Here is a 26,836-nt window from a genome sequence, read left to right on the forward strand (position 1 = left end):
CAAGTATTAACCCAACTCAGGAGTCTCTGAGGAGGGGACGGAGGGGCAGGGGTGTAAGGCAGAGGAGGTGGAGGAGGAGGTCGGAGCCCCACCAAAAGCCTCTGGATGGGGCATGGAACAACAGGCTGCCATCAAATGGCAATCGATGAGTCGCTCCCGGATATTCTCAGGGAATACTCCTTCCCGAAGCCCAGCATGGCGACTGATAGCGACCGAGGAAGCCATGGCCCGGCCCAGCACCTCTGAGATGTCCAGACCGGAACAGAGAATAAACGCCGCAAGCTCCCTGTCATCCAATGCATGATTCCGTAAGTCCACCTGGGCACCCTCTTAGGACGCTGTGGATCCCAGAGACTCAGCCGAGTCCCACAAGCAGGAGGAAGCCAGAGCCAGGACACAAGCCGTTCAGGGCCTGCAGGGTTGCGCTGGTCGAGTCGAACATGTTGCGCCTCCAAGAGTCCAACCAGCAGTCCTCTTGGGATGGCGGAGTCAACAGCAGTGGCAGGGAGGGAAAAGCAGTCTGCAAAAGAGGACTGGCGGCAGAGGGGTGGAGGGAACGGCACGCCAGATCACGCGGCGCTGGGAGATGCCGATGCAGAAGATGCTGAGGTACCAGGTCCCCTGAGGCAGGACGCCTGCAAGCCCCTGTCAAGGAAGAGAGGAGGGAACCTTCAAAGGGGAGCAGAATCTACCTCCCACCGGAGCCCTGGTGGAGGACCTCCAATAGATGGTCTGCCGGAAAATGAGCCACCGGGTCACCCATCCGCAGGATCCCCACAGCCGTGGACACCGCGTGAGCGAAGGCCGCACCCGCTTCCTTAAAGGCCCCGCGGCGGGGAAAGCAGCTCCTCAGTGGGCGATGGTTGCAGACTAAGGCGGCCGTCCCAAAGGCCAAGCAGGAGGGGCAAGGGCCAGACCTGGAAGTCAGAGGGCGCCGAAGAATGAGGGACCTGCCGCTCTTCCGACAAACACCTCTGCCTGCCCATCGACGATTCAAACTAATGAATTTGTCCATAAGCAACAGCGTGTCCCACTCAAATCACACACAAACTGCAACTCCACCAATGTGGTGTACTGTATAACATGTCCCTGTGATTTAATCTACGTCGGACAGACACAGCAACGTGCAAAAATGCGATTTTTACAACACTGTAGCCGCATCAGGTGCAAGGTCCAAGGAGCGCCCCTTATGGAACATTGCAACAAAAACAATCATTCCCCTGAAAGCCTTAAGTGGATTGTATTAGAACAGGTCAAGCTTGGTCCCAGGGGTGGTAAAATAGAACCTATCCTGAATGTCAGGGAGATCAAATGGATCCAATTTTTTGATTCTGTACGTAACGGTCTGAATGAATCTGAAAGCAGTTTTGCTCAACTGGCGATTCTCTGAGTTCTATCGCTCTGTGAGATTTGTTCTATCGCTCTGTGAGATTTGTGTAAGTCCCTTATGATGTTGTGCGTTTAACCACCATGTGGTAGGTTCACGCAAATTAGGCGACATGTCTGTACAGGTGTCTAAAAATCATTTATTGCCGTTTGTCATGCATCTTAACAACCTTGTGGGCAGGTTCATGCATGTGAAAAATGAACATCTTGTATATATGATGAAAATCAGTTATTGCCGTTTGTCATGCGTCTTAACCACCTTGTGGGTAGGTTCACGCATAAAAAATGAACATCTTGTATATATGATGAAGGCCCGGGATTGATGACCTATCACGCATTTGAGACGTGCATTTCATTCATCTTTTTTCATTTGGTGCGTTTCTAACCTTACACCTTGTAGATGATAATACTCCCTTTAAAAATTTGGCCGCTAAGTACCAAGCTATAATTTCTAATCGAATAGGCTATCCAGTAACGCTAGGGTTTACTTAGCAACCATCGCCGCATAGTCTTTCCTCACTGTTATTCACCGAGCCTTGAATGCTACCTCGTTTCCCCACGGCAGCACTTCCTGGTTACAGGAGACGCGCATAGACGCCGCCCTGAGCCCTCGGAACAGTTCTAATCCTGATACTATCGGGTACGTTTTTCAACACGCCGTGTGCGGACTTGCCAGAGATCGACCACCGCACAGCTGTGCCCAGTAGTGACTGGTCCTTAAATTTCTAATCCTGCAGATACTGACAGCGGATCGATCCGCTTTGAGTCTTGAATGCACACGCCTCCCCTCGGTAGCATTGCTCGGCTACAGGGGCCGCTAGGGACGGTCGCCCTGAGTTTCTACAATAGTCCCGTAATCTTGAACCATCGGGTAAGCCTTTCTGAACGCTTTGTGCTAACCATGTCTAGAACCTTTTTCCTGCATTTCTGTCCAAATAAATGACTGGCCCTCAATTTTCCGTTTTTCAGATACGGACAGCTGATTGATTAATATCAATCGTTTCTCCATTTCTACAGGTTAACCTTTTTACCAGTCACTACTTTTATTTACATAATTTTATTTACTTATTTTTACTTGTGTTGTTCCCTTATACCCAATGAAATGAGTTTCATTAGACTCTCTTGATCACATAGATTGTCTACGGACCACGTTTGGCCGCACTTGACATCTTTCCGCCCCGCCAAGACGACAGGTAATTGTGATAATTGCAACGTCTCTGAGCACAGTATGTGGCTCTCCCTCAGTATATATTCCTCAGTCCTCTTAGTATCTTAAATCCATGTAACAAGCGTTTTTTCCGCTACGGCACTACGGGACTCTATCGAGACCGGTTTGACTAATTAGCTTTCGCTTTCCTTTTCAATTTAGGAATCAGCCCCCTTCCTACCCCTTCCCACACGTCCTGACGAAGACCCGCGCAGTAAGGATCTACTATCCTACAACTTCAGGGTCGAAACGTAGACTGCTATCTACATTATCAATTCCTAATACCAGCATGATTCATACAGCCGTTTAGGATTATGATTGTCACAATTTTTTTTTGATTTGTGCGTATTTTCTGTGTGGCCTCTCTCGTGGGGACCATTTAGTACTAATTGATTATATACATGAATTTATGTGTATGTTAATAATTACTGACTAGTGATTTACAACTATCTCAAACTGTTTCCTTGCACCCCCTTCCCCTTCCCTCTGTGGGCGTATTGAATATTGTAATATAAATGTTTTGATACATATCATCTAACCATTGAATGGTAACAAAAGTGCAGTGAAAATAAAAACACTATTTATTTGAATTGTTGTTTCTATCCGTTTGCCTAAATATTTGCAAATTTTATATAAATAATCTTTTGTCCAGTCTGGGACCCCTATGCTTATAGCCATCTAGTGTGCCTGTGCTAGGTATGTGTACTGCATGTATGGCTTTTGGATGACAGGGGACGGAGAAGGGCAGTGGCACCAGAAGTCTGAGGAGTCAGAACTGGGCGGAATAGGCCTGGTCTGCATTTGGAGTGGTGGGAGGAGTAGCAGCTTCACCTGAATAGGGCTGTGCCTGCCTTCTAAAATGACAGCCCCACCCCCTGTGGTGTGTCTGGAGCCAGGGCTCACACTGACAAAGGTGGTTGGTGTGAACTTGCCAAGTGCCCCTCAGAACTGGTTTTGGCTGGGTGCAGACACTCTCTGCCTTCAGAGAACACATGATTTTGGTGAATAAAAAGAAGGACCCAGACCCCAGACATTTAGATCACTTCTGGGAAATCAAGAGGAACCTTTGCTAAAGAGAAGAGCTGGATAAGCTGAGGAGGAATACTGCCCCTGTGCTGTTTGCTGTCTGGGGTTGGCCTGCAGTGGCTGCTTGCTGCCAGGGAAAGGAGCAAAAGGACTTTACTGTTTGCTTTGTAACCTGCTCGAAGAAAAGATCTCCAAGGGCTTGAAATTGAGCTTGCCTCCTGTTCTGAAGTCTCAGGGACACACATAATTCACCACCAATTCCCCTGAATTTCCTTGCTGAGAATTCCAACCTGCATAGAGGTGCGTGCTGCTGTTTAGGACCTCTAGAGACTGTCGCTGGGAGCTGGAAAATTGATGCAACACCGAAGAAGCGTATCACATCCGCACCTATTTTCCGACACAACGCAGTAGAAACCGTCGTAACATTTGCCGCAGTTTCAGAACTCTCCACACAACACATCGGGTGCGTCGATCTCCGAAGTCCGAGATCACCGCGCCAATCCCGACACAAGCCTGCTGTGCGGCTGCAAGAAACAACACATCGTCTCGGATTGACGCTTCGCATCGAGGCACCGAGACTTTTGTATCGGTGGGGGACGCAGTAAGAAACAGACGCTTCAACTCCTTACGCATTAAGAAAACGACGCATCACCTCCTCTCCGGTAAGGAACCGACTCATCAACTCCCCTGGGCTGCAGTAAGGAAGCAACGCATCTAAGGTACTTTTGAGAAAAGGGTCGCATTTACAACTTGCATTGAACTGAACTATTTCTACCATTTGAAAGCCTTATTTTTAATACTGTATGTGGATTTTTGTCGTTTGATCTTGTTTTGGTTTAGATAAAGATTACTTAGTTTTCTAAACTGGTGTGGTGTCCATTTTTAGTGTTTTCACTGTATGTGTTCACAAATGCTTTACACACTGCCTCTGAGATAAGCCTACCTGCTCGTGCAAAGCTACCAAGGGGGTGAGCTGGGGTTATTTTAGGAGTGTATCCCCCTTACCTGGACTAGAAGCAAGGGCCCCTATTTGGACAAAGGTACCTACCTCTGCCAACTAGAGACCCCTATTTCTAACACGGAGAAATCAAGTCAGCCTTGTATTCAACAACTTTGAAATTCCACAGCGCTGGTGGCAGGCTTCTTAGAAAACCTTGGGCGATGGCACAAATGAATGCTTTTACAAACTAAGCACTGGTTAGGAAGCTCATAGAACAGCAAGCTTCAGCATTAAACGTGCTTACAGAGGAGCTGTAAATTGTGCTTACTTGGAAGAGGATAGTTCAGAAAGGCAGGAAGTCCACTACTGTACGAGTTACTTACTTTCGGTAACGATGTATCTGGTAGAGACTATTCTAGCTGCAGATTCCTTCAGGTAGAATTATCCCCAGGCGTGAGGCTGGATCTGGAAACTTTTTTGCCACAGCATCCCTGCGCGCCGGTGTTGGGCCGACAACACGCGAATCCGCCCAGGCGTCGTCCGTGCACGTGACATCACGAGGTCACATAAGACCCGCCCCGGCGCGCCTACGTCAGTTTTCTTCGGAGAACTGTCCGTACCACAACGCGGAACCACCAGATAAAAAACTGTGGAAGCATGGGAACAGTGTGCGAAAAGCAGAACATTTGGAAAGAAATGGTAACCAACAAAACCACCCACAGTAGAGTCACACCATAGAACCCAAGGCAGGGAAAGAAGAAGAAGCAGACACACGCAGAACCCTGCACAACCACTCTGCCAACACATAGACAGCCTCCCACCCCTCTGCCCGGAGGAAAAGAACATGCGTAAGGACATGGAACACGTAGGAACCCTCCACCCCCATCCCGAGCAGGGAAGGGGACCAGTCCCAACACAGACAGGGACAACAAACCTCCAAGCCACCCCAACAAAAAGGGCAACCACCCACAAGGGACAAGGGCGAGACATGGCCAAATGACCCTTAATCAGAGGAGAGCAATGGAGGAAGGGAGGACAGGGAAGAAGGCAATCCCCCTCAAACCTGGAGTAGCCAGAGCAGTAGGGCACCGAAACCCGGAACCCCATCCTTCAAAGAACCAAGGAGGAATTAACCGCCCCTAGACGGAGCCACCCTTCAAAAACAAAGAAGGTACTAACAGGAGATTCAGCCCCCCACAGGGAGGCGAGTACCGAAGACCAACCTATGGGTCCTCGCAGAATAGGGGAGGAAGGGCGGACCGTGAAGGAATCTGCGGCTAGTATCGTCTCTACCAGATACATCGTTACCGAATGTAAGTAACTCGTACATCTGATAGAGACTACTAGCTGCAGATTCTTCACGTAGAATAGATACCCAAGCAATACCCCCTGGGAAGGAGGGTCTGCAAAAGGACCCCACCATCCAATACAGAACAGGGGGCCCCACAGGGAACCAGATATGTGGACCAGATAGAACCTCGTCCCTTGTCCAGTAAGGGAAACCCCCCCGTCCCCAAAGCAGACCCCTACGAACCCAAAAGGATGGTGGAGGGAGAAGAAGGCTGAAGAGGAACCAAGGGCAAGGGCGGGGAGGCCAAAGCACTCCACTGCCTCACAAGGCAACACAGCTTCTGCCCAAAGCCAAGACAGGAAGGAAGGAAGAAGAAGCCTAGAAGACCCAAGGAAGCGAGGGAAAAGAAGTTTAACTCATTCCAGGTGGAGAACAGCCTGCCAGCCAGAACAGCGCAGGCCGTCAAAGCCGCCAGAAGCAAGAAGAACAGCCCGAGGCCCCAGGAAGGCCGAGTAGGCAGCGCCTGGCAAGGGAGAACATAGGATCATCCCAGACCTCAAGGCAGGAGCAGGGAGAGGAGGAGATGCCCGGGCACACCACTACGAGTGACCGCGTATACGACTTGAAGGAGCAAAAGCACCCCACACAAACGCCATAGAGAACAGGCACCCGAATCCTCCAGCAGAGTGCAAGCCATATGTCAGCTACCACTACACCACCTAGGGTACGATAAGTCTCAAAATATAGGAACCCTTTTTGGAAGAACTTCCGCAGCTGAGGAAATAACAAGAGCCACGGGGGAAAAACCACCCCCGCGAAAGGCTTGACAAGCAGCCCAAGCAGCAGAAGGCCTAATCTCAGGGCCAAGTCTGCGCAACAATTGCAACACACATTATCAACCAAAGGGCCGTCCAGCAGCCAACAATGCCAAAGTCCCAAGGAAGGACGCAAATCGCCAGAAAACACACACACCACAGCCAGAACCACCGGCCTAAAAAGGGCAAGTATTAACCCAACTCAGGAGTCTCTGAGGAGGGGACGGAGGGGCAGGGGTGTAAGGCAGAGGAGGTGGAGGAGGAGGTCGGAGCCCCACCAAAAGCCTCTGGATGGGGCATGGAACAACAGGCTGCCATCAAATGGTAATCGATGAGTCGCTCCCGGATATTCTCAGGGAATACTCCTTCCCGAAGCCCAGCATGGCGACTGATAGCGACCGAGGAAGCCATGGCCCGGCCCAGCACCTCTGAGATGTCCAGACCGGAACAGAGAATAAACGCCGCAAGCTCCCTGTCATCCAATGCATGATGCCGTAAGTCCACCTGGGCACCCTCTTAGGACGCTGTGGATCCCAGAGACTCAGCCGAGTCCCACAAGCAGGAGGAAGCCAGAGCCAGGACACAAGCCGTTCAGGGCCTGCAGGGTTGCGCTGGTCGAGTCGAACATGTTGCGCCTCCAAGAGTCCAACCAGCAGTCCTCTTGGGATGGCGGAGTCAACAGCAGCGGCAGGGAGGGAAAAGCAGTCTGCAAAAGAGGACTGGCGGCAGAGGGGTGGAGGGAACGGCACGCCAGATCACGCGGCGCTGGGAGATGCCGATGCAGAAGATGCTGAGGTACCAGGTCCCCTGAGGCAGGACGCCTGCAAGCCCCTGTCAAGGAAGAGAGGAGAGAACCTTCAAAGGGGAGCAGAATCTACCTCCCACCGGAGCCCTGGTGGAGGACCTCCAATAGATGGTCTGCCGGAAAATGAGCCACCGGGTCACCCATCCGCAGGATCCCCACAGCCGTGGACACCGCGTGAGCGAAGGCCGCACCCGCTTCCTTAAAGGCCCCGCGGCGGGGAAAGCAGCTCCTCAGTGGGCGATGGTTGCAGACTAAGGCGGCCGTCCCCAAGGCCAAGCAGGAGGGGCAAGGGCCAGACCTGGAAGTCAGAGGGCGCCGAAGAATGAGGGACCTGCCGCTCTTCCGACAAACACCTCTGCCTCAGGAAGGGCTGGGAACCGCCCTTCGACGCCTGTGAAAAAGACACCACATGGCAACCAGTCTCCGGGGAGGATGACACCAGTATACAGCCTGCCTCCGGAGAAGAAGGAGCGTCCGAAGACGAATCCAGGGTATGACCCATGTGTGGAGCCGTATAGTCCGCTGCCTGAGGCAGGTTGTCTGCACCATTCGGCGTCGCCGGACAAGGTTCCTTCAAGGCACCCCGTCCCGGAGCTGGATTCGTTCCAGCCCCAGGGCGGTGCCGGAACGGCGCTGACCCGACCCCCATCGAGGTATCCACCTGCGCGGGAGAACGAGACAGGCCTGGGCAGTGGCACTACCCCTCCACCAGCCGCGGCCCAGAATGAGGCGTGGATCGCTCGGCAACCCATGAGGTGGTGCCAGGGATGATTTAACCTCCGACTCGCCCTCCGTCAAGGCAACCACCTGTGGGGAGGGACGAGAGGGGCCCGGTGAGTGGCGAGGGGTCCGCACCCAACCACGACTCGGAGCGGGACGAGGACAATGCACCGACCCCTGTGGCTCCGCACGGTCCAGCCGCTGCCTGCGCCGTAGCGGCGTCACCTCGGCCTTAGACAGGACCACGTTGTCAAAGGACCGAGAGGGGCTAGGGGATGCGACCCGAGCCCCGGCAACCGAGCCCCGGCGACCTCCCGCGACACCACAGGGACTCCCACAGGAGTTTGTGGCGAGGCAGAGATGTCATGGCCTGAAGGAGGAGCCCCAGCGGAGCTGCACCCAAACAGGACCACACCCTCCAAGCCTGGATCCGAACCAGGTGGCACCGCGGAATGCCCTGCGCAAGGCAAGGGGTTCGCCGACACCCCAGGAGGGGAAGGAGAGGGAGACACCAGAGACGCCTGTAAAGCCGCCGTGTATATCTCCATTTGGACTCTCGACACCCCAACACCGGGAAACGGTGGATAGGACGACACGCGGGGCCGCATCACCCGCGGAGAGTCCACGCCTACGGTAGGCCTGAACCCAGTCCCCGGGGACAAACTGCGACACTTACCCACCGGGGAGCGACGCTCATGTGACATCGGGGAAGGGCGATGACGACGACCACGGCCGAACTTGAAGCTGTCCGCCGAAGCAGACCGAGGGGCGGACGTTGACCTGGAGAGACGCGCCCAAAAGAAGTTTCATGCAGTGCTCCCGCCGCGACTTCGGCTTCAACTGTTGACAGGCCTCGCAGTCGGTGGTGCTGTGATCCTCCCCCAGACACCACATACAAATGATGTGCGGGTCCGTCGCCGACTTAAGACGCCCACAAAACGTACAAGTTTTGAAGCCCGAAGGCATTCGCTCACTGTTCCACCAATAGAGAATGGAGAAAAAAGGGTCCGAAACAGGCCCGTAACAAGGACCGGATCCGCGTTGCATGCGGAAAAGGAAAAAACTGACGTAGGCGCTACAGGGCGGGTCTTATGTGACCTCGCTGATGTCACGTGCGCAGACGACGCCTGGGTGGAGTCGCGTGGTGTCGCCCTGCCCTCGGCGCGCAGGGATGCTGTGGCAACAAAGTTCCCGGATCCAGTCTCACGCCTGGGGATAATTCTAGGTGAAGGAATCTGCGGCTAGTAGTCTCTATCAGATCTACTTTTTCCCCCTTCATTTGTGGTCTGGAAAAAAAGATCATAATTCAGCAAACATGAAGTTGCAAAACGCAGAGGCAAACCACTATATGCTATTGTATAGTGTTGCAAACACAGTGACTATGGGGCTACTTACAATTCCATTATGTCCTATGGAACTTGTAATTGGATATCTGAATAATATCCAAACCCCTGTCTGTAGTCCTGCAGTTGGGCAATTATGCAAAGGTGTTTCATGCACCAGTATTGAAGCATGCGTGTCCCTTGATGTCCCTAGAATTACTATAGGTGAGAGTCTCAAGGAGGCTAATCCAACTATACCCTGCGTCATCCAGTCGGAACAAGCTGTCTTTGGTTCCTCCGAGTCTACCGGCCTTACCCTCATTTCTTGGAATATTGCTGGTATTGCAGCGAAGTTAGACACCCCCTTTTGGCCCAAGTTTATAGGGGAAGGTTTTGATATAATCCTCCTCCAAGAAACCTGGTGCCAAGAGCAAATAGATATAGAAGGTTACTCTTCCCACTGCCTCAAAGCTACTAAATCGAGTTCAGGCAGGGCCAAGGGGGACCTTTTGTTACTTCTGTCCAATAAACTACATAATTGTATGGTCAGAAGCAGCACGACTGTGGGAATTCACAGCCAGGTAGTGAGGGTAGAATGTAGTAAGGGAAATGATTTGGTTCTGGTAAACTTTTATAACAACATCTTTGATGCCTCCAGAGGGAACATTATATTCCCCTTGGAAAAGGAAATTATAAGGGCTTTGGCCCTCTCTAACAGAAGGGCAGACGTTCTATGGGCTGGGGATTTCAACCTCCAGCCATGCCATCTATCAAAAGGGAACCCCTGCGGCTTCGGAATGGAGATAGCTAAACACTGGGGGAATGCGGGAGAGAGTGAGGACTTTCTTCACTTCTCACACTGCCATTATGGCTCAACCTTAAACAAACTGTTAATTAAATTCGACCTACACCTGTTAAGCTGTAATAAAAACAGTTTGAAAGCTACATGTCCTACCTTTACAGGGAGGGATGCTGGGTCATTCATAGATCATATTTTGTTCTCCAGCACAGGAGACTTCATAAACTTGTGTATTAGAGAGGAAAGTTTAAGTGACCACAACAGCTTCTGTGTTACCCTCCCGGGGACGAGTTGCTACTCCAGCGACTGTAGAAACTTGTTCCACTGATTTAGTACCCATTAGACCAAATTGTGTGAGGATCAGATGGTCCGGAACAAATTCTATGGCCAAACAGAGGGAGGTCATAATTAGTAGTAAAACGGAAATCAGTTATTGTTTAAAAAATGTTATTAATCCTGATTTCCTACTGTCACAGTTTATTATTATTAATACCAATATAGATGGTATTTTTACTAAGCCATCACCCTCTAATAGAGCAACAAAGTGTGGATGGTTTGACAAACCGTGTACCATCGCCCTACAGCAATTGAAGAAGGCATTATGTGCCAAACCCCGAGACAGTAATGGAATAAAACAATTAAGGATTAACTATAAAACGGCAATTTTTAATAGGAAAAAGGTTTTACAAAGTGAAGCTTGGGATAAATTAAAGGAAGCAGCTGAGACTAAAAACTGTAAACTTTACTGGGAAACAATTAACAGTCCATTTTTAAATACTGATGGTATCCCGGTACTAATTTCCTACGTTGCATGTAATGAATGGATCATTCATTTTACTAGTATTTTTAATCCAGAAGGGACACCTTTAGTTGTATTAGCCACCGAGGCCTCATCCTGGATACCTCTACCCCTGGGAATAACCCTGGAGGAGGGTCATGAAGGGCTCTCTAAAAGCAAGGGGGGGAAAGCCCCGGGCCCTGATGGGGTCCCTATTGATCTATTAAAAGCTGAACCGAACTTGTGGGCTCCTATCTTGGTAAGGACCTTTAACTGTGCAGCTGAAGGTAACATCCCCCCCTCCTGGGGCCAATCCGTTATCATCCCCTTATTTAAAAAAGGCAGCAAATCTGAGGCTTCCAATTATCGTCCTATTTCTTTGCTGGACGCCTCGGTAAAGGTCATGAGCAGAATTCTGCTCAAAAGGCTCGAAACTTGGGCAACAGATTCTAATATTTTAACAAAAGTGCAATATGGCTCCAGGAAAGGCATGGGCACTTTGGAGCAATGCGTATATTTGAACCTCATTTTTAACAAATATACCGTAGTCAAAAAGGATAACTTTTTTTATGTTTTGCTGACCTGAGCAGCGCGTTTGATTTAGTTGATCACGCCATTCTTTGGGAGGTTTTGTTAGAGTCAGGGGCACCGAAGGAAATCGTTCATTTTTTGGCCAGGCTCTACGAGAAACTTTCCTGTAAGGTTCGCTATGGTACCCTAGGCGAATGTACACCGTTCCTCAAAGTTTCCAGGGGAATTCGCCAAGGATGCGTATTGGCTCCTCTTTTATTTTCCCTTTTTATTAATTGTATTGATCGCATCCTGGCCGATATTCCAGCAGATGCTCCCCTGATAGGAGGTAAACCTGTCCCAATCTTATTATATGCGGATGACGCTGTTCTCCTATCCCGCACTCAGCTTGGGTTACAGCGACTAATTGATAGCTTCATGCTGTTTATTCAAAACAGGAGGCTCTGTGTGAATAAATCCAAGACCTATGTAATGTCGTGCGGGCAGGCTGTAAACAAACCAAAGCATAACTTTTATTTGGATAGCAACAAAATGACACATGTTAAATCTTTTTGTTATTTGGGAATTACATATACTAATGACGGGTCATGGTCATCTGAGTTTGAAAATATTAGACTGAAGATGCTGCGGTCCACCAATGGTATATTCCGTTTTGCATCCAAGCTTGGCTCGAGAAGTATCCCAGATATGATTAATATATATAACATTCGTTGTGTTTCTTCAGCATTGTATGGGGCGGGCGTGTGGGGTCATATCGAAGGCCCTTCGCTCCAAAAAGACGAAAACAAGTTTTTAAAGAAACTGTTATGTGTCCCCCCCTTCTGCCTGGGTACAACTAATCCATGATGAGGTAGGGATCGTGTATATCTCTGACTTAGCAGCCGTTCGGCCACTCTTATTGTGGCGTTCTATTTGGGCTAAGCCAGAGACACGATTCACTCAAGAAATTATACTCGATTGTATAGGACTGGATTACTCATCACGAATACAGTGGTTGAAATACATTCAATTCTGGTATAAAACCCTATTTGAAATCGATGTTCTCTTAGACCCTGAACTGGCAGTAGCAATCCCCAAAAAGGAAATTAAACAAACATTTATTAACTTTAAAAAGATCGAGCGAGTTAAGGTGTATGGCAAGTTAGCCACCGTGAGGTTCTATAAGGAACTGAACTTATCCCCGGGGCTTCAAACCTATCTTGCGAATGTGTTTCGTCCCTCCCATCAATTCGTGCTAACTCGAGTTAGATTGGGTATTGTACACCACCTAGTTGCTTTTCCAAACCAGAAAATAAGATCAGAAACTCCCTGCCCGTGCGACAACACTTCACGTCAGAGTTGCTGTCATTTTTTACTTTTTTGTAAATTTTACCACTTTTAAGGGTAAAATATCTAAAACCCATTTTTTTAAAACATAATATCCGATCTACAAAGAGTGCTCTAGTATTGTTATCTTCTCTAGAGAATGTGGATATTTGTTTTTTTGTTGCTACTTTTATCCTGAAATGTACAGCTGCCAGGAAGAGCATAGTGTTGCTATAATTTTACATATTCCTGTCTGTACACTAATGTTCTTGTTTATGTCGTATTATGCCCATAGTATGCAAACGTTTGGTCGTTTTCTTAAATTTATCCCGTATCTGTCTGAGCCATATTTGATTTTTAGCTTTAAGGTACAGCTGCCAGGAAAAGCACTTGGTGCGATAAATATATTTATTCCTGTCTGTACTTACATGACTTTTTATAAGCTTTTTAGCTATGTTTTACATTTTTTATTATATACTGTTGTCCAGTGTTTGTCAGTATAGGTCCCTATATGTGTTACTCCTGAGTATATTTTGAGTCATTTTTAGAATTATTATACATGCAATGAATTGTTTTTAGCTGTTTTGCTTGTATGATTTGTATTTCTCAAATCGAATAAAAGCTTATGACTTGACTTGACTTGTGTCTGCTAGTCAACGCGGCTAGTGGTGCTAGTATTTGAGCGCTGCAGCTACAGGCAGACGTCAGGCTTTGGAGTGCCCGGTCCGGCGAGTGAGTGAAAATACTTGCATAGTACCACCCGCCAAACCCAAGCGCCTAGAGGAATGACGTGCACTTCTGAAAACAATGTTATGCACCGGGTCAGAAACAAACGCCTCATACCGGCGCTAGACCGCTAAATTCGGAACTTTGGCAATGCTCTCAGAGTTTGCCAATCACCCAACGTTCCCTAATGAAAATGCACATGGCTTGCGTCGAGAAAGAAGTGATCGGAGAAATGCTTGAATGAATAATTCCTCTGGGCTGTACTCCGGTCCACAGTTTTTCAGTTCACTGTTTGATGGAGTTCTGCTTCTAGGTGCTTGGTGTTTGAAATTCATCGGCAAGGACTTTTCACCCCTGGTCCTATAGAACCCACGCTGTGCCCAGCACGGCCGAGTGCTCAGTGTCTCCCTACTCCCAAGCGAACTTCAGTCTGCCCGCGCCTCCCTGGCATTGGTAGGCGCATGTCCGCCCACGTGTTGACTTTATCCCTGATGCCGAATCTTGAAACTGATGCACTTTCACCTAAATAGCTATGAAAAGCCTCACAACTCTAAGCCCTTGGGCATCGCATGGGGGGGGGGGGGGTTCTATGCAAATACCAATAAAATATATACAAAGAAATCCCTGTGACTCGCTGTCGTTTGAAGTACCAGTCGTCGTTGCTGAGTGCGAGTATGCACAGGAGCACAATCCGCGCGTGTCTTGAGTCTGGGGGCGCACTCCCGACTTTGAAAAAATGGGGATGTTATGCGCAATATTTCATTTCTGCTTCCCGTGTCTATTCTAGACTACGAACTATAGTCACATAAACCTGTGAAAGAGAGGCGTTTTTGGGAGAGAAAAAAATGAATGCATTCTGGTCTAACCGTGATAACAGCTGTCCTCTTAAGGAAATACATTTTCAGTAGTTAGGTCTCAGGACTTGTTATTCCAACATTGTAGATTGTGGCACCTTGTAGAACAGTTTTAGGACACCTGATTGTCAAACTGCAGAAGTGACCCCCATCCGCCAGAAAAAGTTGCCACCCAAACTTAACAGACGAAGCATGGCTTCAATTTGTCTCATCACCCCTTGGCAGCATGGTTCATAGCTGCCAAATGACCCTTGACTTTTGTGGTGACCTGCAACCAAGTGACAATTAGCCAACAGCATTTTACATCCCCTGACTTGTAGTCTCATGACATAAGATGACGTGCAATTGTATGGCGCATGTTCTTCCCGGAAGAGTAACTTGCGGCTGTGTACCTAATTCATTGGTACTGATTTTATCAAACTAAAAAGAATGAAAGGCTAAGTTAACTTGGCCGGGGTGAGCAGGAGGGCTGGATCTGTGTCCAAGAGCACAGATGAGCCACGCATCTGTGGCATCGCTTCTGATGGACCAGAGAGGCACAGTGCCCGCTACCAAGCGGAGAAGGCGAGAGAGGCTAAAACTTTATCTTACCTCGAGTCTCTGGGGGAGTCGTGCTGGGGCTGCTTGCAGGTGGTATTGAGCGCGATGCTATCGGCTCCTGGGGACTCTGCTGTGACCCTCCTTATCTCGTAGAGTGAAACAACCGCCGCGGGAGAGCTGCTGAGAACTTTAGCCTGACCTGAGCAGGACTCCCTCGGCGCAGCACCTGCTCGTGCCCGCGAGGCTCCAACGGGCTGCCCTGGGCTCCAGGCGATAGCGGACAGGCCCCCGTGCCCCCAATCTTGGCACAGACGTGGGCACCCCGCCACCTCCTCTGCGCCTCGGGGTCCCCGCTCTGAAGCCCCCTCCCCGTTGCATGAGCCTGCTGGCTCGCCTTTCACAATAACTCACTGGCCCGTGCGAGGAGCAGCTTTGTCTGCCATCCCTCCGCCCCAGGTTGCTCCGCAGTCCACAGCAGCAGCTTTTTGTTGCCCTTCCTCTCTGGTGATGCCCTCTGAGGTGGTGAATGAGGGGCCACTGGCAGAGACCGCCGGCACCGGGATCTGCGTCTTCGCGCGCCTGCTCGTTTGAGGCAGGGTCGGAGCTCCACGCGTGCACCGAGACCCTCCTCCCCTCAATGGAGTCCACGGAGCCCCAGATGCGAGAGGAGCCCGCGCCGCGCAGCTGATGCCTCTAAAGACGCACGCTTCTCGGAGCGCATGAATATTTCAGCGCCTGCCCTCGGCTGAGGTCATGGCACTGCCTGCTTTGGTGACTACCAATCCCCCGAAGAGGAGATGAGAATGGCAGAGAAAAAAAAAACAACAAGACAACAGCTGAGGAGAACGGAGAGGAGCGCTTGCTATCATATGACCCTGAGGGCTCTGGCTAATAGTGGACGGTGGTGAGACCGCGGCGGGAGGGAGGAGGCACGGACAGTGGGCGGGCGGGAGGGAGAACTTCGAGAAGGCACCGACAACGGGACGGCGAGAGGGAGGGTGTGGGAGGCGGGACTTAAAAAAAGTGTCAGAAACGCCCACGATTCGCGTTCCGACGGGGAAAGAGTGATTGACAACGATGTCTTCCAATGGCTAGCCTCCATTTATGGAGCTAGCCAATGGAAGAAGGGGCGGTTTCAAGTCCCCAATACTGAGATAACATTAGATTTCGCCCTGCGTGAGCACTGCTGCGCAGTGCTACGGCCAGGGCGAAACCTAAAAAGTGATGGGAAGTGTCACTCACCAGGAAGCAAGAAGTCCAGGCTCAGTTAAAGCAAGGAATGCCGGTACCATGAAAATAAGGGACAGATGGGAGTACTGCTGATATTGTTAAAGAACCATGGGATATGTAGTATAACAAAATCAAGTTGCGTTACCTCGTGTAAAACTAATTACAATAGGGATAACTAAGTATTCTCAAATCAGTGCTTTGGCCAAATGCCAGAGGGAATCACATCTCGGTGATCATAATAATGATACATGTTGAGGTTCCCTAACGATATTTAAAGGAATAATACATGGCAGCAATGACAATCAAGTCACAGTGTTATCACTTCTCTAGAGCATCAACACTATTTGCAGTACATACTTGGGTGAATGTTTTCAAATATGTCTGGCTGAGAAGACGCAAACAGCTGAATCACAAAAGGTTGCTCTGCAGTCCCATCAACAGCCTGAACCCAACGGTACAACCAAAATCCTTCACAGTCATCTGTGGAGAAATAATTTTTTTAAATAATTTCCAAATTATTTTCCCCCCTTATTATCTTGACAAATACAACGTTTGACAGAAACCATACCTGGAAACCCAGCTCTACTTTTCTTTCTTTTTCTTTGTGCTCTTCCAACAAATGTTACAAGACCTATCACATCACAAGAGTGATTATGTGGTAGAGAATTTAATTCTGATCTGAAACAAACGAAAAGTAAAACATAGAACAACATTTATTATTGAGTCACTCTACAAATATTGACTAGAAAGAAAGCCCACTTCCCCAAAAAAGGATACGCTACAACGAGACAAAATTGTTTAGTTTCCTTTTTATGGTTTATACAGAAGCAGCACGGGTAATGTATGAACAGGATAGTGCTACATATATCAGTAATTTAAACCATCCCTTATTTACATCACCCAGCACGAACTGCACCTTTCAATTACTTTTGATTTTCTTCTCGAATATATCTGTCATAGAACAAACAGAAAAGCACTGGCAAATGTAAAAGATCTAACCTGCATTTTGAGATCGGACTAAAACTTTAAAATAGACTGCTGCAGTGAAAACAACTAAGTACAATAATACAATTTATATAATTCACTAAAGCTCTGACACGAAGTAGGTAATGTGCGATGATTCAGATTACTTTTCAGGGCTAAAATAGGCCTACTTGCACAGAAATTCAATCATTTCAGTAGAGGTGGAAAATTACACTGAACAGCTAATAGCATGAGGTGAGTGATAAATACTGCTCTGGGTGGAGCCGGAGGCCACTCAATGTACATAATGAAGAAATTGCAACAATAGGTTCAGGCCCTTAAATATCAAGTCAGATGTATAAATGTATCTAAACTCTGTCAGTGATGTAATAATGGATGGCAACCGGTGGATAACATAAGATTTGAGATTTCATAGTTGAAGGTAAATAACCTATCTAAACTATTTACCATGAGACCGACATAGACATTTTATTACTCTACACATTTCACTGTACTGTTTCTAAGAAAGGTTTTTGCAGATGCCTTTCGCATAAAAAAAAAAACAAAAAAAAACTGCACACTCGTCTTTTCAGGAATTTACGTTTATTCTTCCCATAATACAATCAATTATGCAGCCCAATATATTAAGGAATCCATAGTAAACACGTGTTAAATGCAAGTTGTCCAACAACAGGGAAAAAGGAGGCGGTCGATAATATTCAACAACCTTGATGGGATTAGTCTGAAGCGTCCTGTAATTACATTCGTACAGCATTCTCTCCCCAACAGCAGAGCCAAGCATAAGGAAAATGGCGACCTTGCCATGGACGTCAATTACTGGTGCTAGGCATAGTATCCTTTACGCCTGGCTTGCCCTTCGAAACCCAGGGCACTGCCCTTCCAGCCACTAACCGTAGTGGTCATAAAGGCTGAGGCAGAAAAAGAAAGTTTATCGCTTCCTGGATATGAAATTACAAATCTGATCCTACGGAAGGGATAAGAATGGCTCAAAGGCTCAACAGTGTGAGATTATCATAAACCATATGTTCATTGTTTCGCAGCAAATATGCTCTATTAAAATACATTTCATGTGAAAATAATCTCTAATAACATATCAAACACCAGAGCTACTACAAACAAATCAATTAATCCTCCTATCCAATTATCGACAGTTTAACATGAAATAATCTGGGTAAATCATCTATAATCCTCCGACTAGCTAATTCATCAAACTGTGCCCATGGCAAGATAAACAGGTTGCATGGATTTTAATAAAGTGCAAATGCGCTAAAAACGTACTTACCTGTAAAAAAAGAAAATCTGTTGAAACTGAATCCTCCTGCTGCACCCTATCAAGTGCACAGGTTACAATTGGAGTAATGAGGTGCATGACCAAAATTAAGAATGGTCACTAGTAAGATTAAACAAAACCACTGGTACCGTACTAAAAAAATAAATTTAAAAAAAAAAAAAAAAAAACAAAATCTGCAGAAAAGGCAGGAAAGGCGGCAGACTGAAAGGTCCGACTAACAGGCACCAAACACCGGGTCACCTGCTGCCAAAGTGTTGGGACTGTTGGGAAAACACGGATGGTTTTTTCTGAAGGGGGCGGCCACCTTTCAGAGCCGGCTTGGCTCCGTGAGCTAGGCGCTGCACGACTTTGGCGGAGAAATACGGGCAGGCTGATTAGACCCGTTTCTGGAGCAGGGGCAGTCAACATAGATCATGTGAAACCCCCGCGAGTGTATCGATACAGCTATCCTATATTTGCGGAGCAGCTGGACTTTTTGCTAAAGGCTGGGGTGGTCCAGGCTCACAAGAGAGAAGAAGGCTGGAATCGGAACAAGGAATCAGGCAACTCACACATAAAAAGTTTTGATATTGGACACGAATTTAATCAATTTCCTGTCAGAGGGTGTGCGCCCCCTGGTCTCTTTTGTGATAACAGGAAGAGGTTTTGTATGGAGACAGACTGCGTTAGTGCTGTGGTTTGCGACCTCGTAGTTCCTGCACTGGAATTGGGCTTGGTAGATATACCAGTACTAGAACAAAGGAAGGTACATCAAACGAGAGTCACCCGCTATACACTAAGAAATTGGGCTGCTAACCAAACATTTGCTCCACAAAACTCACTAAACGAAACTCCATCTGTCTCTCCACCCATAATTCAAGTTAAGCCTACATCACATAAAAAGAAAAAGAAGGGGGGGCTTCCTAGAGTAGATACCCCTCCTGGAACAGGGAAAGGCTGGAGGAAAGCTAAAGCTGGCACCTTAGCGTCAGCGAAGGTAACACCGTCGCTGAAATCCTACTACAAGGTCCTCTCCTCTTCTGGATCTGAAAAGCAAAAGACAATGGCTGCAATCGGTACTACACCTATCCAGTCTGAATCTGACGTAAATAACGTTGCCCATACTTCGAGTAAAACACAGGCAGATACGGCATCCGCTGTAACGAACACGGAGGGTGTGCCAGCTAAATCTGACCGCAAGACACAGATGTCATCATCACCATTAGCGGGCACTGTTCATCCCGCAATTGAACTTTCCAATAGCTTTTCTGCCCTAGATATCCACGATGTCCAAGATGATGAAGGGGAGCAGGATATAGTTGTGAGAGATCTGGGGGGTTCCAAGACTGATTCATCTAACCAAGAGGAGGTCGGAAGCATTCACAACCCTGAGAGCACAGGCCCAATTAATAGTAATTCATCTACTAGTCAAACCTCTCCGACAGACTCTATCTCGGGGTCTTTGGCAGCTATTCTATTGGGCCTGAGGGAGGACATAGGGAAGCGCTTCTCCATATCAGAGTCGAATCAGATGGCCATTCAGGCCTCGTGTGAGGCCGTGGCCAAAAAGGTGGAGGAGGTTTCCCTAAGGACTGACGCCTTGGAAGCAGAGCTCCCTAAGATCAAAGAAGCAATTGCCGCTTCCTCAGAAGCCACGGATAAATTGGCTCAACAAAACCGAGATATGCAGGATGACCTTGAAAGACTTGAAAATCATTCAAGGAAGAACAATCTGAAATTCTTGAATGTGCCCGAGGACCTCGAGGGAAAAGATATAAAGGCTTTTATCGTTGCTGTCCTCAAAACTACTATCTTAAAGGACTCAACTGATGCTGATCAGGATTTATTGACAGATATCCAGAGAGTCCATCGCAATTCGTACAGAAGAAACCCTGCAAAGGAGCGTCCCAGGAAGATCCTTGTCAACTTCTTGACATATACCATTAAAGAGAGGATCCTTTCCCTTGCCCTTAAAGCTGGCTCAATAAGATCAACATCCTTTTCTACGCCCTTCTCTTTCACAATACGTTCTGATGTTTCTCACATTACTGCGTCTAAACAATGGGAGATGGGGAAGAGACTTACGATATTCAACTCATTAGGGGCGCGTGCCCAGCTTAGATTCCCCGCCTCACTCCGCGTAATGTGGAATAATCACATGCACAACATCAGTCATGTAGAAGAAGCAGACAGTCTGATTGAAAAAATTAGGGGGGGCGGAAAAGAAGGGAATGGTGAGGCAATGCAGCTGGTAGTCAGGCGGTAGGGACAGCACGAGCAGTATATCTATACTTTCCTTTTTCTTTTTCTTTGCTTTGTTCCAATGTATTTTTTTTTTTGATGATACACTAAATTAGGCCGAATCATTCTAGAAAAGCAAGCACCTTTTCGTTTACTAATCCATATAGTTTGGGGGGAGAGAGCAGGTTCCGTCAAGGAGCTCAAGGCTCATGAAAGAAGGGAGGGTTCCCCAGGGAGGGAGGGGGGAGGAAAGGGTGGGGGATGGCAGGGGAAAAAACAAAAAAATGTCCTCATTTCACAATAATTGCAGGCGTATATATTTAGAAAAGTGGGTTCACCACGCTTCAGGGCAAGAGAGACCAGTTGATGACGGATAATAACATATCTTGTATTTCCTGGAATGTCAACGGGCTTAGATGTCCTCGGAGGCGTATGTTAATTTTAAAATATCTAGAGCAGTCCACGGCTCTCCTTCAGGAGACCCATTTAAGTATCACTGAGGCAAGGGAATTTTTTGGAAAAATTAGATGGATAGCCTCATTTTGCTGCTCCGGGCAGTCTGTCACTAATAAGGGAGTAGCCATTCTGATTAAAGTGGGTAGTGGCGGCACTCTAAAATATAGTTTAAGAGATCAGTCAGGGCGGTGGGTCCTAGCAGGGGCCGAGTTTAGTGGAAAGGAAGTAACTATTATATCATACTACGGGCCAAACATAGATGATCCTTCTAGTATATTAAACATACAGTCCACTCTGGCTCAGGTTAATACCCCTATAGTTATAGGAGGGGATTTTAACGTCCTCCTCGACCCCCAGCAAGACCGGTCCAACCACAGCCGCCACATTGCGGCCCCGAGATCTCGACGAGCCATGAAAAATATGATGCATGAGCTGGGGCTAATCGATGCCTGGAGAGCTAAGAAGGGAAACGAGCCGGGCTTCACATATTTTAGCAAAAAGCATGGGCATGCCTCTATGTATGTATGTATGTATGTTTGGATTTATATAGCGCTTATAACCCAGGGGTCTCTAAGCGCTTTGCCTTGGGAACCCGTCCTGGCTTTTCCCTGTGAGATAGCCCCTACAGGGCATCCCCAAGGTGAAAGCCAGGCATCCCGCCGCGGGGGGCCGTTGTGGAGATTAAGCAAGCTTAATGCCCAGAGTTGCAGAGTGTGAACCCATGATTAGGTCAGGCACCGAAGCGAGAATTATCGAGTCCGTGGACATTTGAGCTCGAGACCCTGCCGCGTCGGGAATTGAACCCTGGTCCCGGGTCTGACCTCTGCTTCAGGGTCTGCCTGCTCTAACCAGTGAGCCACACTTCTCCACACTGGATTATGTTCTTATGGATAGATTATGTCTGGACAAATTGGTAGATATAGAAGTATTGCCCAGTATATTATCTGACCATGCCCCTGTGATGTTTATTCTTTCAAAAAGGGTGTTTATTAGAGCAACCACTTCCAGGTGGACTTTACAACGTACAGCTCTTAAAGATCCAGATTTGATTACTATGGTAACCGTATCTACTACCAACTATTTCTCCGATAATTGGGGATCAGCCCCGACTGAAATAGTATGGGACACATATAAGGCCTATATTCGAGGTCAGTTCCATAGCCTGATCTGTTCTAATAACAGGAAAGAGAAATTGAAGTTTAAAATCTTAGAAGACAAAATCTCTAATCTAGAGAATTTAAGGCAGAAATCACATGCAGATAATTTATCTCAGATCCTGGTAGATCTAGATTGCCTCCGATCTGAATATCGAGCATTATTGGACCAGAAAGTTAAGGCTCAGTGGGCTACATACTCCATGGAAAATTATGAGTATGGAGAAAAAGCAGGGGCGACCCTGGCCAGCAAGATCAGGGCAGACCGGATGAGAAATAATATCAATAAATTAATTATCGATGACCAGGGTACCATCTCTTCTAAACAAGAAGACATGGAGGAACGTCTTCTTGCCATGTTCTCTGAATTATATAAGGAAGAACAGTCCCCAAGCGCTAATAACTCACTGCGGTGGTTAGAAAATAAGGCCCTACCTAAATTGACAGACGAAGGGCGTGAGATTTTGAATGGACCATTTACGATCGAAGAAGTAAGCCTTCATATAAAAAAGATCAAAAATAAAGCAGCCGGTCCAGATGCCCTCCCTGGCGATGTATATAAAGTTCTCCAGCACGTTTTACTTCCAAGACTTTGTCAACTTTTCAATTACGTGTATAGTTTGGAGGGTAGGGTACCACCTTCTTGGAAGGAGTCCACAATTGTTCTTATACCTAAACCAGGGAAAGACCCTCTTAAGGCAGACTCTTTTCGGCCAATCTCCCTGTTAAATGCAGACTATAAGATCTTTACTAGCATTTTGGCAGGGAGATTGGCCAAACTGGCTCCCCTACTCATTAATTCTGACCAAAAGGGTTTTATGCCTGGTAGGTACATCCATGAACTGACTTCCCAGTTGATCGGCAGCATAGATCTGGCAGTGGCACGGCCGGAGCCCCTGGCTGTGGCTGCATATGATGCCGCGAAGGCCTTCGACCGTGTCAATTGGGGCTACCTATGGGATGTCCTGAACATCATGGGGTTCGGGACAATCTTTCCCCATGTACTGAGAGGCTGCTATCAAGGGGCCTCTGCTAATATATTGTTGAATGCTCTGTTGACATCTCGTTTTAACATCAGTAGGGGAACAAGGCAGGGGTGTCCTATTTCGCCCCTCTTGTTCAACCTCTACATTGAGCCCCTGGCGCAAGCGTTGAGGTTGGATGAGCGAATAACTCCATTCAAAGTGGATGAGTACAGCTGTAAGCTTGCGCTGTATGCGGACGATCTGATGATCTATACAAACAACCCTGCAGAGGTTCTCCCCAGAGTAGATGAGATTATGTCTGATTTTGGCCAATACTCAGGGTACCTCACTAATTCTTTAAAAACTGAAATAATGTGTTGGGGGACTAACAACTGGTATGGACCTTAAAGTAGTCAGTTCAGATATCTGGGTATACTAATAACTCATGATATAACCAATATACCCCAGATAAACATTAAGAGGGTGGCCAAGGACATTGATCAGCTATTTCTGAGATGGCAGAACCTCCCCTTAACGATATACGGCAGAGTCAACTTGGTTAAAATGGTGATACTGCCCAAGATTACATACCTTTTTAATATGATTCCCCTTGCTTTCCCTGAAAGAATGCTCGGTAGAATTCAAGAAAAATTGGAAGTTTTATCTGGGCTAATAAGAACTCTAGGCTATTGTGGAAGAAATTGAAAAGAAGACTGTTAAAGGGAGGTTTAGCTCTTCCAGATGTCCTGGGGTATGCCCTAGCTTTCCAACTAAATAACATCTGTAGTCTCCTCTCTAACCATGACGAATCCAACTGGGGAAAGATCTTGGGGATTATGGCACGTCAGGAAGGGGGAGGGCCCGGTTTCTTGTACAAGTTTGGGGCACCAAAGTTCTATAAAAAGGTACGTCTAAAGGGTTTGAAAATGGCCTTTTTAGTTTGGACCAGAGTTAAGGCAAGATGGGGCATAAAATATTATTCTGACCTAGCTCCAATTTGGGATTCCCCGGGTTTACCAATATGCCTTAAAGACAGTCTCTCCATTCCTATCAAAAGGGCTGGCATAACAGTGTGGTCTGACCTGGTAACATCGGAAGGGGTTCTTCCTTGGGAGGTGTTGAGGCTAAAGATTGGAGATTCTTTCTCCAGATTCAAATATATACAACTTTGTTCTTGGTTTTCTGTAGAGAAGCTTAACATCTGTGGCAATTGGGACATTGAATCCGCCCTTTTAACAACTGGGTATAAGAAAAAAGAAGTGGGGTATTGGTATAGAAGTATGCTTGAGGTTGAGGAAGGGCATACACCACCATTGCATACTGTTTGGAATTCATCTCCCTTAGAGGCTGCTTCAAGCACACTATACGAAACATCTCTCCACTATCTTTACATATTTGTCAGGACTGCTTCTCTTAAGAAAAACCATTTTTTTGTCTCAAACAGGTTATATTACACCCCCAAAAAGATATCTAAGTTTGCCTCTTCACCATGCTGTTGCCCTAGATGTGGTTTACTGGAGGTCGACGACATCCATATGTTTTATGAATGTCCCAGTTTAGATCTTTTCTGGGCCAATGTAGAGAGAGCTTTGGAGGGCATTTATAAGGTTAAAATTAAGTTGAACACAGTTAGAATTTTTTTGGGGTTAGACACGGATTTTGTTCGTAGATTTGGTGAAACACAGGTGGCTTTATTTTTTAACCTTGTTCTTGTTGCCCGCAGAGAGATTTGTAAGATCTGGAAAGATCCGAGCCCCCCCTGTACGAGAATTGGCTTAGAGCTGTATTGAGAATGGCACACCTTGAAGCTGGCATTACACAAAATGTAAATAGTATGGTGTGGGATCCCTTGTTAGAGTGGGGAAAAGAAATGAGGTTGGTCTAAAGCCTCGGGGTCCTATGATTACACCATGCCCCGGACAAAATGGGCAGGCCGGGCCGGCCTAAGGCATAAGCAACAACTTCAGCCCGGGGCGCCCAGGACACAACTAGGGCTGTTAGTGTTCATTTGTGTTTGCCAACGGTGAAATGAGGATTAAAAAAAAAATAAAAAAAAAAATAAGAATGGTCACTAGTAAAATCGTCTAATGATGTAAACACAGCCTGATATCCGAATTATTAAAGCACTCGAGAACAACTTGGGTAATAACACAGAACTTCCAAACATAATTCTGTCAGGATTGCAGAAGATGGGTAGATAGATTTTTGAGCTCGGAGTTTGAGTAGCCTCTGACTGCTCGCCCTTGCTATCTTCAGAGTCAAATACAGAAAGAGTTGTACTTCGCGCTGTTTGCAGAGCCAAAGTAGGAGGGGCCCTGGGACATCGTAGGCACACCAACTCCACTCCTATGGTTGAGGCCTCGTCGCTCCTACCCGTCTCCTCTTTCACCCTCACCAACAAGCAGATTCCAACAGGAGGTAAACCGAATAACTCAATTCTGTATTTTGTGTAACCAAAGTAACGCTGCACATTTTGCTAACTCACACACCCACACCTTGATTTTTTAAAAATTTGCAATAGATGGAGTCTACAGTCCCAGGAAAAATGAGGTGTGCATCTACACGTTTTAATAAAGGAAAACTTTACAGAAAGTGTTGTACAATAAAAGAATGCAATGCTTAAATGGGTCTACACGTTTTAATAAAGGAAAACTTTACAGTAAGTGTTGTACAATAAAAGAATATGCAACGCTTAAGTGAGAACCAGTGGTTCGTGATAGAAGTAGGTGTCAGTACCATATCATGTATTAAAACAAAGACATGTAGGTGCACTTGGAAATAAGACCAGAAAGAAACATAAACCTGCCTTATTTTTTAGTCTTATAGTTGATAGTTGCCTTCAGAGTTCGGACTAATTGACAAAGTATGTGTAAAAACTAGATTTCAAAGGTAACCTACTGCACTCTGTAGTCTTTGCTTGCAGCAACTTACCAGTTCATTTAAAGGGGAGTTTGAACAGATCGTGTTATTGCCTGCAGGGATGGTCTATTGTATTGGATAGGCTTGGGTGATGGGACACCAGAAATCTGCCTCTTCACTTGAGTCACTTCAAGGGTTGCTGGAAAATCACGTGTGCAGGTGTTGTGTGCAGAGTGAAGATCCCGGGATGGTTCATAATGGGTGCCGACTTCTGCTGTCACTCTGACCCTTTACTGTGGCTTTATGCGTGCTGCAGAGTGTCTTGACCTTAAACCTAGCATACTTTTGGGACTAGCTTCAATGTGGAATTATCAAAATAGTACCACCTTCGAACTGGCCTTATTTACAAGTTAAATTACTGTGAGAAACGTAATATTCACATGTATGGTTGTACAAGTGTTCATTGTAAGACTATATGAGCTACAAAAAAAGTTACTTACCTGTACAATGTTTTTGTCCAGTAATTTTTTTACAACAAATTTCATTGAGATTTTACAACCAACGGGGCGGACCCCCCGCAAGCAATGTTCATACAGATCATAGGTTATAGGAACATAAGCTGCTGGTGAGGG

At 47.1% G+C, this 26,836-nt stretch overlaps 1 protein-coding gene across 1 annotated transcript in view; it reads right to left on the reverse strand.

Moving 5' to 3' along the window:
• The window catches only part of RADX (RPA1 related single stranded DNA binding protein, X-linked), a 395,634-nt gene that overhangs the window by 175,463 nt on the left and 193,335 nt on the right, over positions 1-26,836 (reverse strand). Inside the window, exons 5-6 of the mRNA XM_078688667.1 lie at positions 16,844-16,953; positions 16,633-16,755 (exon numbers count right to left, since the gene is read on the reverse strand). Coding sequence (XP_078544793.1) covers positions 16,633-16,755; positions 16,844-16,953 — 233 coding nt within the window. The remainder of the gene's footprint in view (positions 1-16,632; positions 16,756-16,843; positions 16,954-26,836) is intronic.

The sequence above is a fragment of the Lissotriton helveticus genome, chromosome 4_1 (assembly GCF_964261635.1).
Source record: "Lissotriton helveticus chromosome 4_1, aLisHel1.1, whole genome shotgun sequence".
Lineage (NCBI taxonomy): Eukaryota > Metazoa > Chordata > Amphibia > Caudata > Salamandridae > Lissotriton > Lissotriton helveticus.